The 27,212-nt window shown below is 36.6% G+C and overlaps 1 protein-coding gene across 1 annotated transcript in view; it reads left to right on the top strand.

The window, feature by feature from the left end:
• Nucleotides 1–27,212, top strand: part of KCNH5 (potassium voltage-gated channel subfamily H member 5) — a 218,003-nt gene that overhangs the window by 122,090 nt on the left and 68,701 nt on the right. Inside the window, exon 8 of the mRNA XM_081150235.1 lies at nt 16,219–16,418. Coding sequence (XP_081006361.1) covers nt 16,219–16,418 — 200 coding nt within the window. The remainder of the gene's footprint in view (nt 1–16,218; nt 16,419–27,212) is intronic.

Below are 27,212 nucleotides of genomic sequence, written 5' to 3'. Positions count from 1 at the left end.
ATAAATGTATCACAACTTTTTTGTCTACTCATCTACTGATGGGCACTTGGGCTGTTTCCAGATCTTAGCTATTGTAAACTGTGCTGCTATGAACATAGGGGTGCATATATTCTTTCTGATTGGTGTTTCAGGTTTCTTAGGATATAGTCCTAGAAGTCTGCATTCCCACCAGCAGTGTGCTACGGTGCCCTTTTCTCCACATCCTCACCAGCTCTTGTCATTTGGTGATTTGTTGATGGCAGCCTTTCTGACAGGTGTGAGGTGATATCTCATTGTGGTTTTAATTTGCATCTCTCTGATGATTAGTTACTTTGAGCATTTTTTCATATGTCTCTTGGCCATCTGTACATCCACTTTGGAGAAGTGTCTATTTAGGTCCTTTGCCCATTTTTTAGTTGGATTGTTTATCTTCTGTTTGTTAAGTTGTATGAGTTCCTTATATATTTTGGAAATTATTAGATGTATCATTGGCAAATATGTTCTCCCATACAATGGGCTCCCTTTCTGTTTTGTTGATGGTCTAGCACACTGCTGGTGGGAATGCAGACTGGTGCAGCCACTATGGAAAACAGTATGGAGTTTCCTCAAAAAATTAAATATGGAACTGCCGTTTGACCTGGACCCTTTTATTTAGGGAAAAGGCCTGAGGAGGACTTTGAGCATTTATGATAAATGGATATGGAATTTTATTACTTTCTTGTACTGCAAATCTTTTCAGAAGAGCAAAAATAAGTATGAGTTTGATTTATTTAAGTGCCTCAAAATAATAGTTAATGAAATTCAAAGAGCATTGGATTATTAAACAATCATACTTCTCAGAAGTAATATTTGTGATTTAGCTAATTGGTCAAGTACTTTTTATTGAGTGTCTCAGGATGTATAACATCGCTATGCACTTGCATCTCTAATTTGTGTATAGTTCTCATTTTCAGATAAATCATATGAGTTTGCCTAATGACTGAGACAATTACAAAAGCCATTTACTACACTCAGCAAGAACCACATTTTAGGCCTATAAATTGGTAGAACATAAAGAACCATCTGATCCACATCCAGACCGTGGTTATGAACTAAATTGTTAGGCAACTGAGTTTTCCAGTTCTTTTGTCCCCTCAGAAAAACCTACTATTACTCAGTTCTTACAGTCAGAAATGACCATTGGCAAGGATGGCAGTGAGGATGCTGCTGCAGTAACTCAGCTGAAATATGATGAGAGCCTAGAGCAGGGCAGAGGAAACATGGGCAGGGAGGAGAGGCAGATTTCCCACCCATCCCTGGAGGGTAAGGCCCTGACCATGTCTGTCAAAAGGATTAAATGCAAATGTGAAAGTACCTTGTAAAGTGTGAAAGCTGGAACATCTTAGGTGGCATTTTTCTTCTCTTTCACAGTGTTAATGACAGCTGTCAGCCTCCATCACCCAACCTCTTCATGTAAATATTCAGTTTTAACCTACTGTCAGCTTTATGAACTACCTGCCCAGAGCCCTGAAGATCTTTTTCATCACATACTTATTATAGTTGACATTTCTGCCACAGTGATGTGCCCAGTGGAATGAACTTGATATGGCTTTTTTCCATGCATGGCAGACCTTGGCAGTAATGATTTATTGAGAAGGTGAACATTTGGTACCAAGTGTTATTAGGAAAGAATGAAGCCTGGTAATGCGGGAGTTAGAGAAGAAATTAGTAATATATCATGTAGTGTTTCGTGGGATACATGGTACTTCATGGGGTACACAGGCTTGTGAATTAGAAAGATGAGGATAGTTTTATCAAATCAAGAACTAAAACCTTTGAAACCTATTAAATCAATTTCATTTCTGTTGACTTAACAGGTTGGTGTTGGCTCCAACACCTAATGAATAGGTTTAGGGTTGAAAGTTTCTGTAGCCAGAATACTCAAACTCTCTATGGATCATATAGTTCTCAGGAACTATAAGAGGAGTAATATATTCGTCTCTTTAATCTCCAGATGATGGATTTTTAAAAATCATATATCATCCCATGGGTTTGTTCCTCTAATTTGTAATAATGTGATTGTCTGATACATGATAATCTCTTGGTGATTACTCGTTCTAAGATCCAACTATGTTTAAACACAGGATGGGATATTACCTTTAAAGAGGTCAGTGAAGTGCCCTGTCATATATGAGTCCATGCTTAGAACGCATGCTTAACTTCAGTTAATTTAATGCTACAAGCAAGGCACAAAGTTCTCCTAGAAAATGCACAGTTCATGGACAGCATGTTATCTTGTCTACAATAAATTTACAGTTTATGTAAAGGTATGAAACTGTGAGGTGATTTACAAAGAACTGGGAAGGTATAGATCAACACAAAGGAAGATAGCACAGGGTGCATGTGCAGAGCGCTAAGATATGGCCAACCCTTCCCAGACCCTCCAAGACTCCAAGAATGTAGCTGTTAGGTTTCAGGTACTCTGTCCTACTGATTCTTTCTCAGGTCTTTTGGTTTATCTGCCAGCCTTGGTCTATTTCTGGTCCTTATAATTTCCCTCTTCACAGAGATGGTGACCTACCTGGTAGCTTATTTACCTATCTTTAATCTCTTTTTTACTCTAGTGAAACTTGTCTAGAACCACAGGAGTAAGCTTTTTCAAATAGCACCTACCCCTTATTCAGTGAATGTTGACATAGGAGTCATAAGAGCCACAAAGCATAGTGGCAGGGGAATGCGCGGAGCCTGTGCCCCCAGATCAACGAGCCTTGACCAGAGAAAGCACCCAGCCGTGCCAGCCCACGGGTATGTCCTTCACCTTGCTCTCTGCTGTTGCCTAGACCAGTGGTTTCAACCTTTTTCACCTAATGGTACATATAACCAGTTACTAAAATTCTGTGACACGCCGAAAATATATGTATCTGATCTGACAATCATAGGTATAATTTTGATTCATTCACACCAGATGGCTATTGTTGTGTTGGCTGCTGTCATTTTTTATTTATTTTTATTGTTTTTTTAATCCTTACCCGAGGATCCCAAGGATATTTTTTCTATTGCTTTTCAGAGAGCGTGGAAGGGAAAAAGAGAGAGAGAGAAACATCGATGTGAGAGAGACACACCGATTGGTTGCCTCCCACACAAGCCCCAACTAAGGATCGAGCCTGCAACCAGGGTATGTGCCCTAGGCTGGTATTGAACCCAGGGTTCTTCAGTCTGTGGGCCGCTGCTCTAACCACTGAGAAAAACCGATCAGGGCAGCAGTCATTTTTTTTTTTTTTTTTAATTTGACAGTCTAAGGGAAAAGAGGTCAGTGCCCCTGACTAAATAGTCAGGTATTGCATGTTTTAAAAATTCTTACAGCACACCAGTTGAAAATTGCTGGCCTAGACTGTACTTTGATCAAATTCAAGTTTGGCCTCACCACCTGGCACTCTTACCCTTGTTCTTTCTTCAGGGAGGCATTTCTTTTTGTGACTCATTTCTCCTGTGCCTCAATCTGTGACACTGGTTGATGTAGCACTACTAGTGTTTCTCAGTTGCTGGCCTGCATTAGCATCCTGAGATTGTGGCAATCGTCCCCAGTGTGTCCTGAAGTCTGTACCTCCTCCCTCCTACTGGCTATAGTGGTTGTAATATGGTTTTCCATGGAGATATGCAAAATGTTTGTAGGTTTTTAATGAACAAAAATGGTTCCAAGAACAAGTATAAAAAATGGTGTCCACTGCTCTTCTCAGAGCTTTTGATATGCTAATATGCATTGTGATATGCTAATGTGATTGGGATTCCTTAAGACGGAGAATTAATGTGAACCTTATTTGATTCAGAAACTACTTTTTTAGATAAGCATCTATTACCATCACAGAAAATTATAGTGTTTCAATAGAGTACAGTTTGCAAATTTTGGACTGCACAATCAAATCAAATTCCTTGACCAACTCATCTTGCCTTCTCTAGAAGATATTTGTTCTATCCAACTCATAATTTTCAAAATTCATTGCTCATTTTAAATTCTCAGGGTCAGCTAAATTAGTCTGTGTACAGTCCCAGGAAAAAAAATTAATTCAATTAAAAAGATTAGTGGTTTCTGCTTCTAGAGCCTTGGTTTTATACTCTATGCCCATTTAGATGAATATGTAAAGGAATTTCAGGAAGAGTAATATTCTCGACAGAGGAAATGACACGATTCCTCTTAGGCATCACATCAGGCAGTTTGAGAGAGGCAGTCATCCAAATAAAGTGATTGTATAGTCACTTGCGACATGAGATGGTGGGACACGTAAACAGGAAAGCCGCCTGAGCTTAGGTGTTAGTAAAAATCCTGTAATTGGACAGACTTCTTTAGGGAGTGAACCCAGATTCAAATGATCATCAGAAGCCCATGCACCTTGTCTCTTATAGTGGGGGAAGGGGCCATAGGTAGAGGAATTGGAATAATGGTGGAATGACCCAGTGTTCCCGGTTTACCTGGGACAGCCCTTCCTACTCCTGTTGTGCCAGTGTGTCTACTAAGTATTCTCTGTTACTCTAAAAAGAAGTGCTGGTTTGGATGACTCTGCACAGGCGCTTAGATAAGCAAGGAGGCAAGAGCCGGTAGAGGAGCAGCATGTCCTAGGAGTGAGGGAGACAGCACCATTTAAAAGGAAAAGAGTAATGAGAATTACTCTTAATTGCAACATTAAGTCAGCAGTGATGAGGCTAACCCGAGATTTTAATGCAGAACAATTTCAGTAGGAAAGTAAGGTCAACCTGTTCATTTGGTCCTCATAGCCTCCTTCAGAACATTTTGTCAAATGTGTTGTTAGTTAACGATCAGGCTTCTTTTGTTGATATTTTGTCAGATTTCTTTGTTGATTATTTAGAACATTTTTAAGGAAATGTGAAAAAAAATCATACTTATTCCTGAGCATAGTATTTTACAACCAGATTGGTTTAAGTATTCATTAAAAATAAAAATTTAGACATCTCTATATCTCCCTTAGTGCCTAGCATTGTGTTTACACACAGTAGGCACTTAATAAATGTGCGTTCAATATGTTAATGAATACCCTGGCTATTGGACAATGCAAAAAAGGCCAAATTATAATTTGATAAAATCATTCAGAGTTTCTCCTTGAAAAGTTGGAACTTTCTTACACCATTAACATATAAAGTTTCTATAAATTATGTACATCGTGGACATGCTTACAGGAAGAAGTTGAAAATATCTCAACTCTCTTCCCAGCTCCAAAATGGAAGCCTACACCCCACCACCCAAAACACTGTTTATTTAGTTTGGAAATTTGATGTTTAGTGTAGTTTCCAGATTAGAAGGAAAGAAAGAGAATAGTGACAAGCGGATGGCTCTCTTGATCGGAACAGGTCACTCAGATTGCTGATAAAAGACATTTATCTGTTCTTGAGTTCAGTGGGCTGACCTTAATGCTTGAGAAAATAGAAGGAGGAGCCCAGCTGAAGGTGGAAGCAGCCTTCACAAGGGGACGGCAGAGCATCCCAAGCAGACTGTGACGCAAGGCCAACGGGTGCAGCAACGACTTAATGTACAAGTTGAGGATGGTGATGGGGACATTATAAATGTTAGGTTTCTATTACACGTGTTTTCTGGGCATTTTGCCTTCTAAAACTCAGTGATTAGAAATTCCATTCTATCACTAAGTATATATCCAGTTCTCCTGAATTTTTAATTCTCTCAAAATAAAGAATAATGCCTAATTAATGTTGATGTGTATCATAGTGTATAATAGTGTATCATAGTTAATACACAAAAGCAAAGTAAACTAAAATTTTTCTTTTACATTACAGAGATATAAGTAAATTTTCTTGTCTACTGCGTTAAATGGCTGCTTTGGTAATGTGGCAACCATAGCAGATCTAAGGCCTCCTTTTCTGTACCCTACTAAGCATATCCCAGGTTAGCGGGGGGCCCAGTTCGTCTCTTGCATATCACTTATGGGGTGCATTCTGCTTCCACTTGGTCTACATTCTTGGCCCTGGGAGTGCTTAATTCTTTGAGGTCTGCTGTTCATACTTAAGAAGTTTTGGTGAGACCAGTGACTGGTAGGCAACTAACATTGCTACAAGAGTCTTTCCATGCGATAGTGATCGTTATCTGCAGTATGAATCTTAAATCTCATACAGATGTTAGGTTGTGTAGTTGTTGAGACTGCAATTCTGGTCTGAATTTGTTCCTTATATTTACAGTGAGGCTAAAATAGTAACTCTTTATGAAGGTTTATAAATCAACCTGTCTGAAAAAGGCAAATAACATTTTCTTTTTATAAAAATGGTTCATGCTTATTGGAAAAAATCAAATACTGCAGAAAAGTTTAAAGAACATAAGAATCACCACAAATCCTATTGCCCAAATATAACTTCTAACACTTTTTAAACATCTGATGTATGTAAACATTTCGATGTATACCCACAGATCATCCCCTACCTCCCCACACACATTCACAGATACATGCAGTATTATAAAGAGTGGAATTAAGTAACATGTTTTTTCCTAACAAAAATATGCCATTCATCTTTTCAGATATTTGCCCAGAAGGCCCACCATCATCTTAATGGTTTCAGTTGTAATGTTGTGCCATCATTTGTATCACACACCCTTCATTTTTGAACATTTTACTTTTTTCTCATTATAAACAACATTTTGGTGAACATTTTAGTGCACTGATTTTATCACGCTACAGTATCACTTCCAAGAAACTGAATAATTGGACTGAATGGTACAACTTGAATTTTTGATCCATAGTTGGTACAAGCCAATGTTCTAGATTATTTTCTGATAAAGTCTTTTTCTACAGTATTACAATATCATTTATATTTATTTTTATAAACGATTCCATTTCAACAATGGATGTATGAGAGTATAATATTCTTGGAATTAATTAGCCAGTAACTTTTGCTGTAGCCATAGCCTTGATGATTTTGCACCTCTTAATAAAGTTTCCCTCCCCATCTCTTCAACTTCAAGTCAGAATAATATTTTGGATGAATATTCTCAATCAGATTAGACCTGGGATGGTTTCTTTGTACTTGCTGTCTACTTTTTTATATAAGGAGAATCTTTTAAATTTAATTCAACTTCCATTTTTTATGCGTTCAGTAGTTATGTGTTGAGCGCTATGCTGCAAGAGACAGATTTGAACAAGTTTAAAAGGTACTTGCTTTTAATGACTTCATTGTATTTGTAGCAAGATATGCTAACACATATAAAGGAATTTGAAAATATAAAGCAAGGCATATAATTACTGTTTTAAAGAGTGATGTGTTGATAGATTCCGTATGAGAATAGGAGAAATTCATTAACTTGTAATAAGCAGAGAATATTTTATGAAGGAAATGATAAGCCCCGAAGAGTGGCTGAGATTTAGGGAGAGCTTTCATGGGAGAGAGATGTGTCTGTTATCTATTGCTGTGTAAGAAATGACTCCAAAACAAAGTGAAGTAACACCAGGATTTACTATTTCTCATGACCCTCCTGGTCAAATGGGCAATTGGTTCTTCTGCTCCTCTTGCTCGGGCTCCTTCTGGCACCTACATTTAGTTGGCACCTCAGCTGGGTGCTTGGTTCCACTGGCACCTTAAGGATAACAAGGTCTCTCTATCCCTGCTGTCTTGCTGTCTGGCTCAGTACAACCCAGGCTTCTTTAGGAACGGAGGTCTCAAGGCAGTGTTACAAGAGAGTGGAAGTCAAACATGAGAGTTCCCTTGAGGTCTAGCTTTGGAAGTTGCATAATATCATCACCACATTCTATTGAAAGAAATGAAGCCAGAGCTAGCCCAGATGAAAAGAAATAGATTTCGTTGGAAGAAGCAGTAAAGTCTCCTTGTGCGCATCAAGATAGGAATTATTTGTGGCCATATTTTGAGATTCACTATGAGGGAACTGCATGAACAAATATTTGGAAGCAAGAATCAATTATATTGAGAGTCAACAAGAAGATGGTTATGATGCTATTTTTCAGAGGATATGAGAAACTCTTGGCTATTCTACAGGTACATTCTTAGGATCACCAACAGTTTATTTAGGTTGTTGGCAGTGACACTTCACTTTTTGGGTCTTGGATAAATTATACGTGTGTTTTGGCACAAAGGTGTTTCAGTATTATTTCAAGTTAATATATTTGGTGCTTCCATATTAATGTAAGCATAATATTAACACCCATGTAGATACATAGAAAGAGCAAGGGATTTAATGTTATTCTCTGTTCATTGCTTCTTTTCATATTCTAGTGCTAAAGATTAGAGAAATGATTGCAGGCATCATTACTGAAAAGTAAGGATTGATGAAAAGTAATTAAAATAAGTATCTAGTACAAAACAGAGAGAACAGCTATAAATTTTAAAAATTCCATTCTTCAGCACAGTGAAACAATCCTGGACTCACTGCACTTTCTCATTTTTATTTCTGTAGCTGATAAAGTGAGACTTACAACTAGATAGAGCAGGTAGATCTGTGCATTTTATGGTTTGAAGGACATGGGAAAATCTCTGCATCAAATCACTGGGCTGTTACAGTATCTAAATCTCACCATTGTAGTTTTTTTATTTTGTATTTTAAAGTTTTAAAAATAAAAAGATAAAATATAAGCACTTATAAATATCCTAAAAATACCCCTCATGTCATTATCATCTATTCATCAGATCATATTATAATTGAACTCTGTGTGTGTGTGTGTGTGTGTGTGTGTGTGTACACATGTATGAATGGAGGTGATAGAAAGAAAATAAATGTGCCTTCTCCTAACTTAAGGGAGGAAAAAACATTAGAAACAATATAGAAGCACCACAACACATCGCCAGCTACATAACTTGTGAAATTTTGTACTTCCAGTTGTTCCTTAAAACTATACAAATACCAATTTTTAGACATAGAAAATGAAAGCAAAAAAAAAAAAAATTTCCTTAATTACAAAAAAAACACACGTAAGTCCATCATGCCATCCTTCCCAAGTTGGGGTTCTGATCCTTGTGTCTGTGCTGGCTCTTGCCCATCATTGTGTCACCTGATACAAAGATACTTATTTTTTTAGTCATTTATATTCAGCTAAATTTTTAGTCTTTTTTTGTAACTATAATTTAAAAAGTTAATGTCAAAATACGTATCTCCTTTTCCTCCCCTATGTCTGAGTGGCTGCATGACCAGCTGCCTCTGTCTGTGGGCCTTTTTATTTCCAACCCCCTCATGTTTGTCCGTCCTCTGCTTCTTTCTAACTTGGTTTTAGAATTCCTGAGACACATGGAAAAGAGTGACCAGAGTCCCAAGGTGGCATATCCAGGAGTGCCCTCACTTAAAATTATGTTCAGTCCCTAAGACAGCTCCCTCCAGAAGGTGTGTGTGTCGGGGGAGGGGCTGGGTTCATCTAAATATAACAAACAATTTTAATCTTTGGTTGCCTCTGGTTGCCTGATAGTTGATATATTTTGGGAGCTTTTGTTTGGTTCATAATAAATGAGTCTGAAATGATGAGGTCAGTATTCACTGAGCATCTACAATTATTGTCCCTCTTATTTTAGAGGCTTTGTTTTATATTGCCCAGTTCATCTTTAGCAAAGTTACGGACACTTCTACAGTTATTTAAGCAATGAAGTGTACTAGTATTATTAGAATCAAATGAATTGTGCTGGATTATAGAGAATAAAGAAAATTGATTTACTTAAAGATAGAAAAGTGGAGATAAAGCCATATTGATCCTTCAATTCTTTGTTTTTACTAATATTTCAATTTCTCAGAATTCTTTTGAAAGAACAACCCTCCTATATCATTCCATTTATCTTCCTCCCTCCCTTTCTAACATCTTTGATCTTATATTAGTAATTGATTAACATAGGTTCATGATTAATTTCCTAAATCAAGTGATTTTTTAGGGTATGTAGGAAATGATGCCAGTAAGCATTGTCACTGAATTATTTGAGACTATTTTAATGGAGCCAGTTGTTATGGTAATCATGAGATCAGCCGCAAATTGGTACAATCTTTCCAGTTTATGCTATAATTTGGCAGGTTCTAGAATGCGCCTCTTCTTTGTCCCAAGTTATCTAATTAGTTGACAGTTAATTCAAATGACCCAATCAACTTGTATTACCTGGAATTCCCCCTTCAAAATCCCAGCATCCAGGAGAGGGATAGTATATGAAATAGTTTTCAATAGTTAACACTTAACATAAAGTAATTAATGAGATTAGTTCTAACAGGGTAATTGGCCTATTTCAAGTACCAGATGGAATGGGGTGTAGATTAACTGAAGACTGGGAAAGAAGAAATGTCTGGCTCATAGTGGATGCCTGGAGGGTGCCGACATATATGGGCCATCACAGAAGAGCACCCAGGGAGACCAGGAGCCATTATTAAAGAGCAGGAAGGAGAGTAAGGCCTTGCAACTGGAAGTTTCTGAAGATCAGCTTCTTCACTTCGCTCTAAAGCCAACTGGAGTAATTTCAAATGGTTTAAGAGGCTGTGTGCTACACATACAATCACAGATGGGTGGAACATCTTCCTTCCACACCTTAAATATCATTATTAAAGGTAGACTTTAGTGAATATAAATAAAAAGGGAAATGATGGTTGGACCACCTATGTGGCTTTAAAGGTTACCAGAAATGCATTCGCATATTAATATTTTAAATTGCTCAGTCTAGGGCCCATGATTACTTGCCAAGATTTAAAATAGAAAAAGAATTAGGAAAAGTAAATGTCAGATGTCATCATGAACGGGCACGAAAAGTTTAAAACATACAAATTATTAATAAGGAGATGAATGGATGCAGCTTGACCTCAGGAGCAGACAAAATGAGGCAATGGGGGAACATGATTTCTTCAGAGAGCTGCATATCATCATCTTACCCATTAGCATGAGCAACCAGAGGGCTGGGGGCTGAGCTACAATTAATTAGCTGAACATAGATTTTTGTTGACTCTGCAAATTGTATAACCGTGAGAAGTAAACTATAGCTTATATACTTGGAATGGCTATGCGTGTACTTGTGGATCTTCGTAAACTATGAAAAGGAAAAGATCATTAGCCTTCTTTCAAAGATTGTGATTTGGGAGAGTTCAGGACTAATAGATTTCCATCAGAAATAGCGGATACTACTTGAGAGCAGAGAGTATGTCTGTCTTTTTTAATCATGTGTCACTGGTGGCTAGTGTAGTGGGTGGCATATAATAGGTATTCAATAAATATCTAGGGAATGCAACAATGCTTGATCGGATAATGAAATCTCTGATTTGTGTTACAGCATCATCATTCAATCTTTTTACCTATGTCTCTTTTTGAAAACATTAAACATTAATTCATGACTTTAATGTTTATATTATAAAAATAATAGGCTTTTTGGGGTTTTAAAATATAAAATATATTAAATATTTAGAAAAGCACTTTTCAAAAGGTACTATTGGGCTCTGATGTGCATGGTAAGACGCTCACTCATAACCCTCCTCCCTCAGGTTCCCTACCCAGTTCCTTCAGAACAAATTTGTCTTTATTAGGGTTTATTATTATAGTTGCACAAGTAATCAAACTCAGTGGCGTGAAACAAGAACAGCCATTTATTTTACTCATGAATCTGCAATTTATGCAGGGCTAGGAGGCCATGACTTATTTATAGTCCATGTGGTATCATCTGGGTTGGCTTGAATGAGTCTGAAAAATCCACTTCTTAATTGGCTCAGCCACTTACCTGACTGCAAAGCTGATGTCAAGCTATTTGCTGCACACACAATAATAGATTGGTGGAACATTTTTCTTCATATCTTACCCATCATTATTAAATATGAATATAAGTAGAAAGAGAAGTGATGGCCGAACCACCTATGTAGCCTACTGTCTTCTCATATCAGTATTTTAAATTGCTCAGTCTAAGGCCAATGCTTAGCTAGGAGCTCAGCCAAGGCCATTGACCAAGAGCCCTGATTCCTCTCCATGTGGACCTCTCTAGAAGAATGCTTAGGCTTCCTCACAACATGGGAGCTAAACTCTAAGAGCAGGTGTTCTAACAGTAAGGAATTGGAAGCTTCTAGTTTCTTCAGGCTTGAACCCAGATATTGGCACATGATCATATTGCTATATTCTAGATTCAAGAGGAAGGGATATACACCCTGCTTCTCAATGGAAGGGGTGTAAGGGAATTTGTAGCCATGTTTAATCTACCATAGTTATCTTCTAAATAACCCCTTTGTGGTGAATAAAAAATAAGACTTTTAAAATAAGTCATTCATTGGTGTGTATGCCAGAATTACCAAGACTTTAAATTTGATAAGCTTGTAAAATTGCTTGTTTTAAGTTGTCTTAAGCCTGGAAGGTTGCAGGAGAGCATATAACAAGAGGCTTATCAAATTAGCCTTATAATTATTATTATTAAAGTAGGTGAACTGACTATATGGCATCCCTTTCAAAGGGTAAAATTATATAACAGTCCTCTACAAAACTGGCCAAGCCATGCATGGACATTCATATTTGATGAGTGACAATAGGCCTTCCCAATTATTTATTATCTTCATATAGTCAATAATATGTATCACCTTGGCTTCTAAGTATTTTAGTTTCCTATCTGCATTAATAATATATATTTCTTCTATGTTTTTGTATCACCAGTAGTGAGACTTGGACTTGAAAAAAGAATGTATTTGAAAAACTGTTTTCTAGGTTTTTGGTGTGTGAATTTACTGGAAAAAAATATTTGAATACCTACTGTGTTTCAGGAACTGGTCTGTCTTCTGGAAATACAAAAAGGACAAGGCCCATGCTTGCACTCATGGAATTTGTATTCCTAATGGAGAAGGTAGATAATAAACACTCCATTAATATGCGATGATTTATCTTTATTGTTGAAGGTATTACAGATGTCCCTTTTTTCTGTAATACTTTCAACAATAAAGATAAATTTTAAAAAAAGAGGTAATAAAGTTAAAATGAGGTCATTAGGGTAAGCCTCGCTCAATATGACAAGTGTCCTTATCAAAATATGAGATTAGGACACAGACACCGCGAGAGGGATAACAGCATGAAGGCACAGGGAAAAGCCGGCCATCTACAAGCCAAGGAGAAAGCAACTCAGCCCACACCTTGACCTTGGACCTCTAGATTCCAGAACTATGAGAAAGTCAATGTCTGTTGTGTAAGCAAGAAATAATAAATGAACAAACAAACAAATAAATAAAATGCAATGTAAATGGAAGTAGCAATAAATAAGACTCAGGCACCGTAAGGGAACAGAGAGTGACATCGGAGGAAGAGGGTGTTTAGAGAGGCGGTCTGGGAAGGGCTCTGTGCCGAGCTGCTTTTTGAGCAGAGATCTGAATGAGGAGAGGACACAGACCAGGTGAAGATTTCACGGAAGGGTGTTTCAGGCAGTGGGAATAGTTAGTGAAGGCGCCCTGAAAAGTGAACCTGTTCAGGATGTTGAGTAGCACCAAGAAGGCTAGAATGACTGGCGCAAGGGGAGTGAGGGGTGACTGGCAGCAGAAATTATGATCAGGGAGGGAGGCAGTGCTCTGATTATGTGTCTTTGGACCATGGCTAGGTTGGATTTAAGTCTCTGTGTGATTATACACACACACACATACACACACACACATATGTGTGTGTGTGTATGTGTGTGTGTGTGTGTGTATATATATATATATATATATAATTCTGCTGCATGAAAAATTGTTTGGAAGCTATTCCCATGATGATGATGAAAATGATGACGATACATGACAATTCATGTATACTTATGCTCTACTAGACTTTCTTTTTTAACTTGTTTTATCTGAGTTATTTCATTTAACACAACCCCTTTGTGAAGATTCTAGTGCAATTTTAAAGTTGTAAGTGAGGGCTTAGAAGTCTAGAGAGGTGTAGTAACTGGCTCAAAGACACAAAACTGGTATGTGGAAAGACTCATACTATTAAGGACTATGCAAGGATGCTGGTAGAGGTGGGGAGAAGTGATTGAATTGAGGCCATATTTTGAAGTAGAACCAACAGAAATTTTGATGGGTTAGATGTAGGAGATGAGCCAAATAGTGAACTGAAGGATGACTTGGTAGTTTTTGGTCTGAGCTAATAGGTGTGGCTTTGCAATTTACTGAGTAAAAAAGTGCATTTGGCTATTGAGGAAAGAGTGTTGTACCCTAAGAGTTCTTTTTTGGACATGGTTGACTTGAACATCTGTTAGGCAGCCAAGAAGATGTGTGTCTATAATTCAGGACAGAGGTATGACATTGAGAGAAGCTACATGTGGTTACATGCAAACTTCCTGCACTCTTTTTACTACTTATTTTAAAGTACAAAACCTTTAAATATACATATACAGATACTTGAATTTCTTACCTTAAATTATGACCTTATTTAGTCGTCTCCAGTGTTGGACACTGTACTCCAGTGGAAATGGGAGCCAAACTTATTGATTTGTTGATTACATTCTCCATTTAGTAATGCTGCAAACTTTTAATACATTGGCAGTTTTCTTTGTATTTTAGCACTTAAACTTTTCATTTGAGCAGAATGTATGTGTATTTAATGTACCCAGACAGATGAAATGTATGGTAATTTGTTACACTAAAAAGCAGTAGTAAGACACTTTGGCAGATATAGCATATTGCAAGCATCTTAGGGAGTCAAACTAGTTAAATATGTGAAAATAATAGGTAGTTCTTTGATATTTACTGACAACTTAAAATAGCTGGGCACTATTAAAACACATGATTATAACATTATTTTGTTAATCCCTAAAATGCTCATTATTTTAAGAACATAAATTCTCCTTTTCTTTTCTGAAAATGTGAAATTCCATATTTTTACATAATTTCCCTATCATTAATTTGCTTATATTTTTTCTAAGTTTATCTTTCTTGATACCACAGTGGTGGACTAGAGATGTTAAGTCTGTGATTACCTTTATTATTTTTTTAATATAAAAATGCAAATGTTTAAAGACCCAGTTGAGAAATGTCAGCACTATATTCTTCTCACTCAGTATTAACAAAACATCATCTATCTTGACAATTATCTGCACTGGCATCAAAATTCCTAAGTAACAGCAAGAAAACGCGCTAAATACTGATAAAATTATAGCCTCCTGTTGTGAAATTATAATTTGTTGTCCTCAGAGAAAAATTGTTCTTCAAAACAGCAACATAGTTTTCTGAAAATATGTTAAGGACCTTAAGTTGCTTGACTAGCTTGATTTTATAGCACTTCCATCCAAAGCAATTGTGGTTGATGAAACGGCAAAATGAAGCAGGCCACACTTCGTTTAGAGGAGTCATTTTTCCAGACGCTTTGAGGATGTAGGATGGAAACGATCACTGAGTCCACTTACCTGCCAAGTGCCCCTGGGATGTCCGTGGTTACTAAACACTGTGTGTCCTGAGTAGCGAGGTGAATAGAGTCCTGGCCTCTCTCAAAAGAGTGCAGCGTTCCCACGGGGATGAAAGGGTGGGGGTGCAACTAGGGGCGTGTTCATTCTGGGCTGGACTCAACTGCTTTCCAAAGCTTCTACAGGATCAGGCCAACATTAATAGCCTGAGCAGATGTGCAGAGAGAAGGGCTGGTAAATTATAGGTTGAGGGAGGGGTCGTAGTCAGGGGCGTTACAAAACCCTCTCCCTTTCACAGGCTCCTGTAGACAAGTAGCACTGGTCTGTAAGCTGGCTTAACTCTTAATTAAAATGATGGGATCAAAACATTTGCAACACTGGCATACCGACATGAGGTTAATGTCTTGAATTTTCAGCACTCCCAAAGTTTTCTTTTAGCTGTTAATTCCAACTATATATCTCTTCAGAACCTTCTAAAAATGGAACACTTTAATTTGTCTTCGGTCCCTGTATTTCTGATGTTCTGTCAACAATATTTATAAGTAGGGATGTTTTCCAAAAGCTGGAAGGAACAAGCAATGAGAAAGGACCATCAATCCCTGGAAAATTCAGACTGATTAGGCTTCATTCAGGAGGACAAAGCTGGGGGATCACTTTAGTTGTAAGGCTACAGTTATAATTTTGGATCAGTTATTTCTTCATGAAATCTGTTAGCCACTCTCATGTTCTGCCACATTGACCGGAGTGTTGCATGCTCATAAACTCATGTTTATCCCATTTACTGAAGGAATACCAAATCCCAGGCACTCCTCTCAGGGGTTAGCATTGTATTAACCCCTAAAGTTTATAAAGACATCTCTGTCACATTATTCATCGATTGGGCCAATATTCATACTATTTTTTTCGCTTGGGGTATTTGTTTCATTTTCATCATTTCTTCTCTTTCAGCTCTTCTTTATGCAACTATTTTCGGAAATGTTACCACAATTTTCCAGCAAATGTATGCCAACACCAACCGATACCATGAGATGCTGAATAATGTGCGGGATTTTCTGAAACTCTATCAGGTCCCCAAAGGCCTTAGTGAACGAGTCATGGATTATATTGTCTCAACGTGGTCCATGTCAAAAGGCATCGACACAGAGAAGGTATGGGTGTTATTATTGTTGTTATTTATTTTCCGTTTCAATAGGATCCTCAGATGCCTGTAGTTTTCCCACTCACATATTGCTTGTGTAATTGCTTCATAAATGTTACTCTGTTTCATAAGTAACATATCAATCAGTCATATTATTGAGTGCTTAGAAAGTACAAAGCACTGAACCATTAATCATCAATTAGTACTAGTCATCACACTCAATTTAGACATTATGGGTCCTGAAAACAGCTAATTACTGTATTTCCATAAAACACTCTCATTACCACTCAGAGTAATTTGCTGCAGTCCTCTAAAACTCGAACAGTGCTGCCATTCCTCCTGCTAGATTTTATTCTTGATTTTTTCCTTTGACTTTTTACCCATTTCAGATTTTGAAAGCAACTTCCTTGCTTATAAACTAAAAAATTATGTTTGCCATCCTCCACCTAAATCTCTTCCCTTTCTCTCACATGTTTATAAAGCAATTTATAATTCTTTGTTTTCCCCATACAAATCTATAAAATGGATACCATCCTTCTCATTCATTTGACATCTCTTATTTCTTGCCTGTATTTTCATGAAACCTTTAAAATTTTCCCTGCATCTATCTCATATTAGGAGCAATGAAGGAACCGAAGCCCTTCTCACAATAAACAAAAGCAAATTTTAAAGTATTCTCACTTCCTACACCCCGCTGATTCACATCAAATAAAGAGGATGACAAATAAGGCTGGCACACAAGTTTCAGAGAAAACAGACCGTGAGCTATTTTACTTTGTAAGCATCAGGGGAGACTTTTATTTTTAGGTACTGATTTTTGACAAATGAGAATGAAAGAGCGCATTACTGTCCTCACCATTTCCCACAAACTTGATTTCTTCTCTTATCATATGAGGTTGACTTGTAATTTTTCTGTAAGACCTGCTCAACAAGCACCTTTCAAAGTCAAAGGGAAAGAGCAGATGAGCAAAGTAGATGTTTAGTTAGGGGAATTTCATGAAACAATAGGTAGTGCTGTAAGCCAGAGCAGGTGTCGGTAGGAGCAGATGGTCAGGGGACCTGTAAAAATGAACATGGGATAAACATGGGGTGTGAGATCGAGGGGGAGAGGCCTTCAGAGGGAGCGCAGCGATGTGCTCAAGGGTAACGGAAAGAGTCCCGAAGCAGGGTGAGATGTGCTCCTCTTCAACACTTTACAAGATGTAGCATAAATTTTCTAGTTAAATGGCCACTCAAAATGGAAAATATGACGACCGAGGAGAAAAGGGCAAATTAAATTTCCTTGGAATTTGATTAATGTATAAGTGAGCCAACAGATGGCTGGTAGGGAGGGGAGCCAAGGAAGGAACGAAGTGTTCCTGGGGGGGCAGGTGTGAGTCAGCGTTTAAGATATCACATGCAGGATGTCTTCTGAGGCCCATGTTCAGTGACACTGAGATCAAGAGGCAGTTATCTACCTTGTCTATCAGCATCTCGGGTAGCAGCTTTTCTTGCCAGAAAATTCAGTGGGGTCACATGGTAGATGGCAGGAACATCAGTAAAATGATGGAATAATGGCCTTTTACATTGGAAAAGAGCCTCATCTATAGGAGATGTTCAACTGCCTGCTTTATGACATTGTTAGGGTACAGCACACTGGCCTGGGTGTTGGGATGGCACATGTCATGTAGTAGGAAATGATGTCTTGGTTCCTATTACTTACCACATTTTTTGGTGTGTTTGTTCATAATTTGTGGTCCTAGAAATATACTTCTGATTAGTAGAGTGCCCACTGGAGTAATAGGAAAAATAAACAGAGAGGCTAATATTAAAGGTGAAATAAAATTGTAATTCAAATGAAAAGTTTTTTAAAGAAATAAGTATAAATATTAAAATGAATTAGCTTTTGGATAAGAAAAAATCATGGTTGTGCCTCCTAACTGAATAGGGAAACTTTGGGTAGTTTCTGACTAATAGTAGAAGCAGATTTAAATAACTGGTAAATATGAAAGTTATGTTTTGCATGTATAAAACATATAATTGCCTTAGCTAGTTTGGCTCAGTGGTTAGACTGTCAGCCTTTGGACTGAAGGGTACCACGTTTGATTCTGGCCAAGGGCATGTACTTCGGTTGCAGACTTGATCCCCAGCCCCGGGTAGGGGTGCTTTGGGGGGCAACCAATTGATGTGTCTCTCTCACATTGATGTTTCTCTCTCTCTCCCCCCTCCCACTATCTCTGAAAAAGCAACCTATACAAATAAACGAAACCCAAAAAAACCCCCACAAACATATCTAAATTTAATTTAATGTGGCAGCAAATTCTCTGGGCCTATGTTAATTTCTCCCAGCCTATTAAGAAAATTCCCATGCAGACATATAAGAACTAACCATAACAGTACTATAAGTAAGGAGACATACTCCAAAGTCTTAGCCTGGGAACAGGGTGTAGGAGATTTCCACTAATTTCATAGGCAGTGAGGGTGAATTTAAAAATGTATTCTTAGAGTATATACCATATGATATATAAAACAAGAAGAAAGCAAAAATTGACATCCAGGTCACTGGTTTAGTAGTGAACCTAACAACCAGGGGGAAGACCCACTTGCCTGTTAGACATTCAGTTGTTTGACAAATAACATAACATATAACTTTAAAACACTACAATAAAGTATTGAAGTATAGACACAAGAGTTAGTAGCCAAAACAAAGAGAAGGAATAGATATCTCAGAACTAGACTTTACTATGGATAAGAACTGAATTTAACTTAGAGGACACATTGCAAAAATGGAATTGATATATTATTTAATATAATTATAAAATGAGCTAAAACTCTAAGAAAATATTTACTGAGAGTCTTTCCACATGACCAAACACAAGTATCAGAAGGACCGAGAGTTAAATGTAAAAAGTAAGAGACCATCAGCTATTAGAAGAAAATATATAACTTATTTTTGTATGTATTAAAGCAATGGAATACATAACAAAGTAAGTAAGTAATAGATTTGGCTAGAAAATGTAAAACTTCTCATACCAAAAACTATGAAAATGAAAATGAGAGCATTTGCAATAAATACCTAAGTGAAAGGTTAATTGTCTGAATATGTCAAGGTGATTTTTTAAATCAATAAGGACTGAAGACAAAAATGAGCTGAGTCCATAGGTAATTGATTTTTAAAATTGATTAATTTTTTAAATCAATAAGGACAGAAGACAAAAACACAAATTACTAATAAACATACAAGAAAATCTTATTTTCACTTGTAATTAATTAATATTAAAATAGCAAGAGACCATTTTTAATATGTCAAATGGAGAAAGATAATGCACAATCTTAGCAAAGGCTGTGGCGACTGACTGTCATGTAATTTTGGCCTGTGTGTAACTTGGTAAGGCATTGCTTGGAAGCAGTTTGACCAAGATAATATCCTAAATTTGGGATATTCTAGAACTCAGTCCTGTGCCTCTTCCTTTTTCTGACTATATCTTCCCTTCAATGATATCATACGATCCAATGATTTTAAAAATTTATGCTAACACCACCAAAATAGGCATACTCATCTTGGATCTGTTCCCTGAACTATAGACTTTCCTATCCAACTGCCTACTTATGTCCAATGAAACTGGCCAGAGTGAACTCCTAGTCACCTCCCATAAACATCTGCCCCACTCATATTCTTCCCCAGTGCAGTTAATGGAAATGCCACCCCTCAGCTGCTGAGGACAGAAACCCCCACATTAAAACCTCCATCAAATTTTGTTGCTGCACCTCCAGGTCTTACCACCTTTATTGCTATTGCCTGATCCAAGTTGCTACCATTTTCTATCTGGGTTATTGTACAGCCAAATAACTGCTTTTACCTTTGTCTCCTATAGTGTGTTCGTAGCACAGCAGCCAATGAGCTTATATGGCTTTCCTAATAAAGCTTCCTTTTTATCTATCTATCTATCTATCTATCTATCTATCTATCTATCTATCTATCTATCTATCTATCATCTATCTATCTACCTATCTATCTATCATCTATCTATCCATCATCTATCATCTATATCTGTCTATCTATCTATCTATCTATCTGTCTGTCTGTCTGTCTGTCTATCTATCTATCTACTTACCTATCTATCATCTATCTATCCATCATCTATCATCTATATCTGTCTATCTATCTATCTATCTATCTATCTATCTATCTATCTATCTATCTATCTATCTATCATCTATCTATCTATCTATCTATCTATCTATCTATCTATCTATCTACCTATCTATCTATCATCTATCTATCCATCATCTATCATCTATATCTGTCTATCTATCTATCTATCTATCTGTCTGTCTGTCTGTCTGTCTGTCTATCTATCTATCTATCTACCTATCTATCTATCATCTATCTATCCATCATCTATCATCTATATCTATCTATCTATCTATCTATCTATCTATCTATCTATCTATCTATCATCTATCTATCTATCATCTGTCATCATCTGTCTATCATCTATTGTCTATCTATCATTAATTTCTATCAATCATCTATCATCTATCTATCATCTATCTCTATCATCTATCTCTATCTATCTATCCATCAATTCATCTACATATATATAACTATTATATATTCATCTTTACTGTAGGATTTTTTGATAATAAGAATAAAATTTATAGAGCTTGTTAAAAACACAAGGGCAGAAAAAAGACAATGAAAGGCTGAAGACAGTAATGACATAAATTCTATAACTGTAGTCATAAAATCTTAGAAATATGAATGTACTTGATGATGTAACTTTAGTAAACAGCTTCTCAATTTTAACAACTGTGTCATATTTGATGTTAGAGACCTCTGTTAGATTTCCTATTCCTCAATAAGCCAAATACTTGTTTCATTGTATTTCTTGTCTCACATTTTATTGATTGTTTCTTTCAAATATTTTATTAATGGTGGTTGTTACCATATTTAACTATGAGTATATAATGAAAAAGGTTGAAATATAATGTATTGAAGCTAAATATCTTTGTTCTGATCTTTCTCTTGTTAGTTCTAAGAGAGCTATATTTTTTGAGTTGCTAGTACAATAGAATTTAATGATGCATTGCAGCTAATTATAGAAAAACCTTCACCCCAATTACTGAGATTTCCTTCTATCGTTTCTACATAGTTTTATAGATTTTTAAAATTCAGCTTTAACTCACAAGCAAATTAATCACTGTGATTTAATTCAGTCTTAACTTGCCTCACATGAATAATGCTCTCTCTAATACAAAGTGTGGCATTAAAATCAGTACTGATAGGGAGATTGTAGCAGTTTTATCAAGAAAGATAGCCTTAGGCAATGTTTTTTAAATATATAAAATGGTTACTAGATTAATTTTATTTGGTTGAAAGTATTTTATTGACTACTAATTACAATAGTTGCTTTAGATTCTTTTAAAATTTAATAACCAAAATCCATCCTCTGGGCTTTGCTGCTTGCCTAACATTTTGGGCACTTAAAAGACGAGAGAAATGGGTAGAGTGAGTAAGGGTTTAAAAGGGAAAGGGGAGGTTATGGGGAAAACAGAAAGTATGATGGTTGAAGCTCAAAAAATGTATCCTACAGTTTGAAATGACTTTACTGAGAAATAATTCAAGCGAAGTATATGACTGGGGACTTTATTTTCAGCTTTTGGGACTGTATGAAAAAAATGTTCAACTTGTATAACGTGTAGAATACATAGTTCTCATCATACTGGATTTTTTTCAGTTTGTTTTATAGAATGAAGCTTAAAATTAACCTTGTTATCATTTTCTAATTTTCCAAAGTCTTAGTTTTTTTCTAAGATGTAGTTTGGAAAAATCAGTAGAAAAAGCTCTTTGGTCTTCATTTCTTGTTTCATGTGTTTTGTAATAAGCATAAACATCAATAGGAAGATCTTGTTATATGAAAAGTTCTGGCAGAATTATGCAAAATATTCAAACACAATAATGCCTTTAGAATGTAAAGAAAATGAAATTTTGAATATTTTAAAATCTTGGGTTATTTTTAAACCTCATCTATCACAGAAACACTCTACTTCTTCAAAATATAGTAGGCAATACATTTTTTTCTATAAGTAACTTCCTTTTAATCAGTTTACTTTAATATATACTTTTGATTTAGAAAACATGTCTAAATATTTCTTTGTGTTCCTAAATGTGAAAAATAGGGATAACATTCTTATACAGACATGGCATCATTTTCTTGATTCGATATGTAAATAGTTCAAGAGGTTCCTATAACAATGTATGATAAACCCACAAGTAAAGTTAGCAGTCTTCCAAGACGATCTCCACAGACAAATGTGCTGGGTTCAGTGTGCCATGTAAATATATATATGTGGATGTAGTAGGAAGAAACGGAATTGGTCTTAAAATGCATTAAAGCACTTTTGTCTTTGGATCAAGAGAGGTATTAATCATCCCAATACAATCCATGTTAATCAGATTATAGGTAAAATATTGTGTTCAGCTTCCAGCTGAATATTTTAAAATAAATATTATCAAATGCCCACACACTTACTGGAAGATAACCATGAAGGTATAAAGTTCTGGGAATCTTGTTACAAGCTGAATAGTTAAAGAAAATATGAATATTTAGTTTGGCTAATTGAAGAATTGGGGAGAGTTATGACAAGTAACTTAACATATTTGCGACAACACGGATGGACCTTGAGAATATTATGCTAAGCGAAATAAGTCACTCAGAAAAAGTTCAGAATCGTACGATTTCAGTCGTATGTGAGGTGTAAACTGAAACTCATAGACAGAAACAGCAGTGTGGTGGGGACCAGAGGGAAGGGGCAGGAGGTAGTAAAGGGTAAAGGGGGACAAATGTATGATGACGGAAGATGATTTGACTTTGGGTGGTGGCCACACAACGCAATGTGCAAATCAAGTATCATGGAAATGTACACTTGAAACCTATATAATTTTATTAACCATTGTCACGGCAATATATTTAATTAATTAAAAAAAAAATCAAAGTATTTAAAAATGCAGTGTTCTATCTGCTTCGGGAAGAAATGAATTACCCGCCAGCAAGGATGCAGGCAGTGTAGTCCAGGTCAACTGCCGAGCCAGCCAGCCGGGCTGTCGTCTTTAAATATAGATGAAAATGGAACCTCCGTTGGAGAGTAATTTGGGTGAAAAAGTATTCCTATATACACACACTGAATGCAAAGACACAAATAGAATGTAATCTCAGAGGGAAGGATGGGTGGGAGGGATTAACCAAAAAATGTTTATGCATAAATGCATAACCCAAGGACCTAGACAATAGTGTGGTGAAGGCCTGGGGCGGGGGTGGGGGTAGAAGGTGTCAGTGGGGAAAAAAGAGGACATTTGTAATACTTTCAATGGTAAAGATAAATATATATAGTTGACTTTGGGGGAAGTGTAAAGCGTGAATGAACCCACAAGCTGCAGGCGGTGACATAGTGTGAGGAGGTGTTTGCATCTAACCTGCTATTTTGTTCTGAGTCGTCTTGATTGATCTGTTTTCAAACTCTCACTAGAGTAAATCTGCACAAGTGGCTATTGAGACACCTACTTTTGAATGAGATTCTAGTGCTTCCTACACAGCTTTTGCAGTTTACTAGAAAAACAGAGGCTCATGCAGATGGTTGAGTTTTACAAACGGAACTTTTTAAAAAATATTTTTTTTATTTCTGTGATTTCTATTGTTGTTATTTGACAACATTTGCTGTGTTTTACGTGTCTTCCAGGGCTTTGTGGTTTTCTCCTCCCCACCCAGTCTCCCCCTCTTTCATGGCTTTTATGATAATGCCTAAGAGATGCCTGTCCTTTGGCTCCTATGATCGCTTTGCCGTAGGAGTCATCTATGTTCTATGAAATGCTGAAAAGCCACTTTTAGCTCCTTTACTAGTAGTGCCAAATAACCACAGGCATCCCTGTCAGGCAAAGCAGAAGGCAGCAAGACGGTGGAGAAAACAGAGCAAAATAGATTAAAATAAAAATAAAAATAGTTATGTTAGAAAGAGATTCCTCTGGTTGCTCACTGCCCATTGCCTCAGATGGCGCTTCACGCCCTGCTCCTGGGCTGGTTCCAGAGTCAGCGAGAGAGACACGTGGCCATATGATCTGGAGGCTCTTTCTCAGTTTTGTTTTTTATGAGTCTTCATGTGTCTTGAGACCTTCAAACATTCTCTTTTTCTCTTGTATTTTCATTCTTCTTCATCGCTTTATGTCTTGAACTTTCTTGAAGAAGTCTGCACTTCCCTAATTTCTGCTGGGCTATGTCTGAGCTATAGAAACATCAATTAAGGGAAGAGCTATATTCTGATAGAATTTATATATAGGAAAATAGCCATCTTTTAAAATTTGCATCCACATCAAAGGGAAGCGTGGTTTTATAGGGTATTGCAGTAATTGCGATGGAGTGGTAAATTAAACACAGTCCTTGCTCTTGTGTTGTTCGGAGTCTAATGAGAAAGGAAAGTGTTAACCACAGAAATAAACACATAATTCCAAATTGGGATGATGCTTGAAATACAGTGCAGGGAACTATGTGAGATTTTTAGGAAAGGAGAGGGAGTGAAATTAATTTAGGTTGGAAGGATGTAGGGTAAAGCAATAGAGAAAGCAATAGAATTGGGACATAAAAGCTTGTTAGAAACTCTACATATTTTATAATAAAACTCAAATTACCTCTGTGCTAATAGTCAACTAACTGGTTTGAAGATGGAAAACAATAAAAGGAGAAAAAGCAAACATCTAGTTAGTCCATTAACTACTAATAGGCCATTAACTAACAGACATTAATCGACCTCACATGGCCTATACATTCCATGGCCATAGAATGATTTCAACTGAATGCTCACTCATGCTGGTTAAAAATCTTACTCTAAAACCAATAACAACACATAAATCAATGTATGGACATATTGACTATGGTACCCTAATCCTGATTAAGCTAATAAGCATGTATATTTAGAACTGGGTCTGCTGCCTTTGTGGGCAAACATCAGAATATATTCAGGACCAGAGTATAGCTTTACACATTCAGCTATCCTCACTTTTACTAAGGATGAATAAATGTTAGGAGAGTATTTATATGACCATCTGGTTCTAAAAATGTTTATTTAATAGAAATACCTAACTTTTATATAAAGTTAGAAATAAGAGCTAGAAAAAGAAGAAAATATAATAAATCACCTATATTCCCACAACTCACAGAAATATAGCTTGCCACATTTATTCTGTGTGGTTTGTGAACATATATTTATGTTATAAATATATACTACATAAACATTTATATTCCATTTAAAGTATATGCCATATTTATCAATCTCCTATTATTGGATATTTGAGATGTCTAATAATTATATTAAGGTAAACACTGAGAATCACATTTTCCAGGTCAGAGGGTATGCACATTTTATAGCTTATATTATTTTCACAGCTTATTTCTTTTAAAAGATCAAATGTGCTATAACCAACATAAGTTTACATGTGTCCTTTTACAGAATAACATTATTAATATTGGGCATTAATCTTTTAATTTTTATGAATTTAATAGACCAATAGTCTTGGTATGTTTAATTTTTACTCTTTCCAACATAAAAGTACTATAATTATTCCCAATTTACTAACATGGATATTAGGCTGTGGGAGATCAAATGACTTCCCTTATGTCACACACAACAAAACTTGGATTTGGCCAGGGCTGCATTACAGAGGCAATGATCTTAGCCACTCTGCCCCTTGTTGCATATTATTACCTGGTGGACGAGTATCTCCCTGTCACACCTTAATTATTCCTGCTTTTTCACATGTTTATTTTTCCAAATAAAGTTTCTTTACCCTTTCTAATCATCACCTTCCTATACATTGAAAATAAATCCCATTAGCTTTTGACTGTAATTGCATCATCATAATCTCAAAGTTAAACCATACAGCAGAGAGCATCTGAAAACCTGTACAGGTTGGCAGCTCAGATGAGGTATGGTGGGCTCATGTGAAGTGATTCTAGATCTTGGGCATAGCTCTTCTAATGCAGAGTTAGAGCTTCCACTCCTAGAAGCCATGTGAAGATCAAGGGATTCCATAGCTTGGGTACAAGCTGGAGGTAGTGCAGGTGAGGTACGATGCTAGATCATCAGAAAGGAGACTTGAGTTCTAGTCTGCCAGTCTAGTTGCCATATTCCAACTGGGTAACCAAGCACTTAAACGCACTCAGTCTCAGAATTTATATTCTTTCATGATCTTTCCATTTCTAAGATTAAAAGTTAAATGTATATTTGGGAAGACTTTGTGAGGAATATTAGTAGTATCCTTTTAGCACCCAGGAAAAGTCAGAAGACAGAGTCTAAATTAATAGTTTAATATTGTAACCCTTGTGTCAAATTTTATCTTGAAAATAAATGAGAAATTAATGGGAAGCAGCCTTCCCAGGGGGGAACCAGTCACTGTTAGAAGAGAAGCCACCCAGGATAGCCACCCAGGCACCCCCAGTTGTTTCAACTAAGATCCCTCCTGTCTAACGGCACAATTTAAAATTCCAGTACATCTGGAGAGATTTACATGTTTAATCTGACAGTTATTACTTGGCTTCAGAATGCCTTCTAAAGTAGTAAAATCAATGGTCTCCTAATTTTAGCATGCTGTTAATGATTCACACATTTCAGTAAATTATAGAGCACAGTCCAGCTAGAAGTCATTCATTCATTCATTCATTCATTCATTCATTCAATCATTCTCAAGCTAGCTGAGAACCATTCTTTCCTGTGAGAAGGAAGCACCCCAAGCCAACATCCTCTTTACCGTTAATGGTCATACTTTATTAACATT

Source organism: Miniopterus schreibersii, assembly GCF_964146895.1.
Source record: "Miniopterus schreibersii genome assembly, chromosome: 1".
Taxonomy (NCBI): domain Eukaryota; kingdom Metazoa; phylum Chordata; class Mammalia; order Chiroptera; family Miniopteridae; genus Miniopterus; species Miniopterus schreibersii.
The sequence above is the reverse complement of the archived record's forward strand: the minus strand, read 5'-3'. Positions and strand labels throughout refer to the sequence as shown.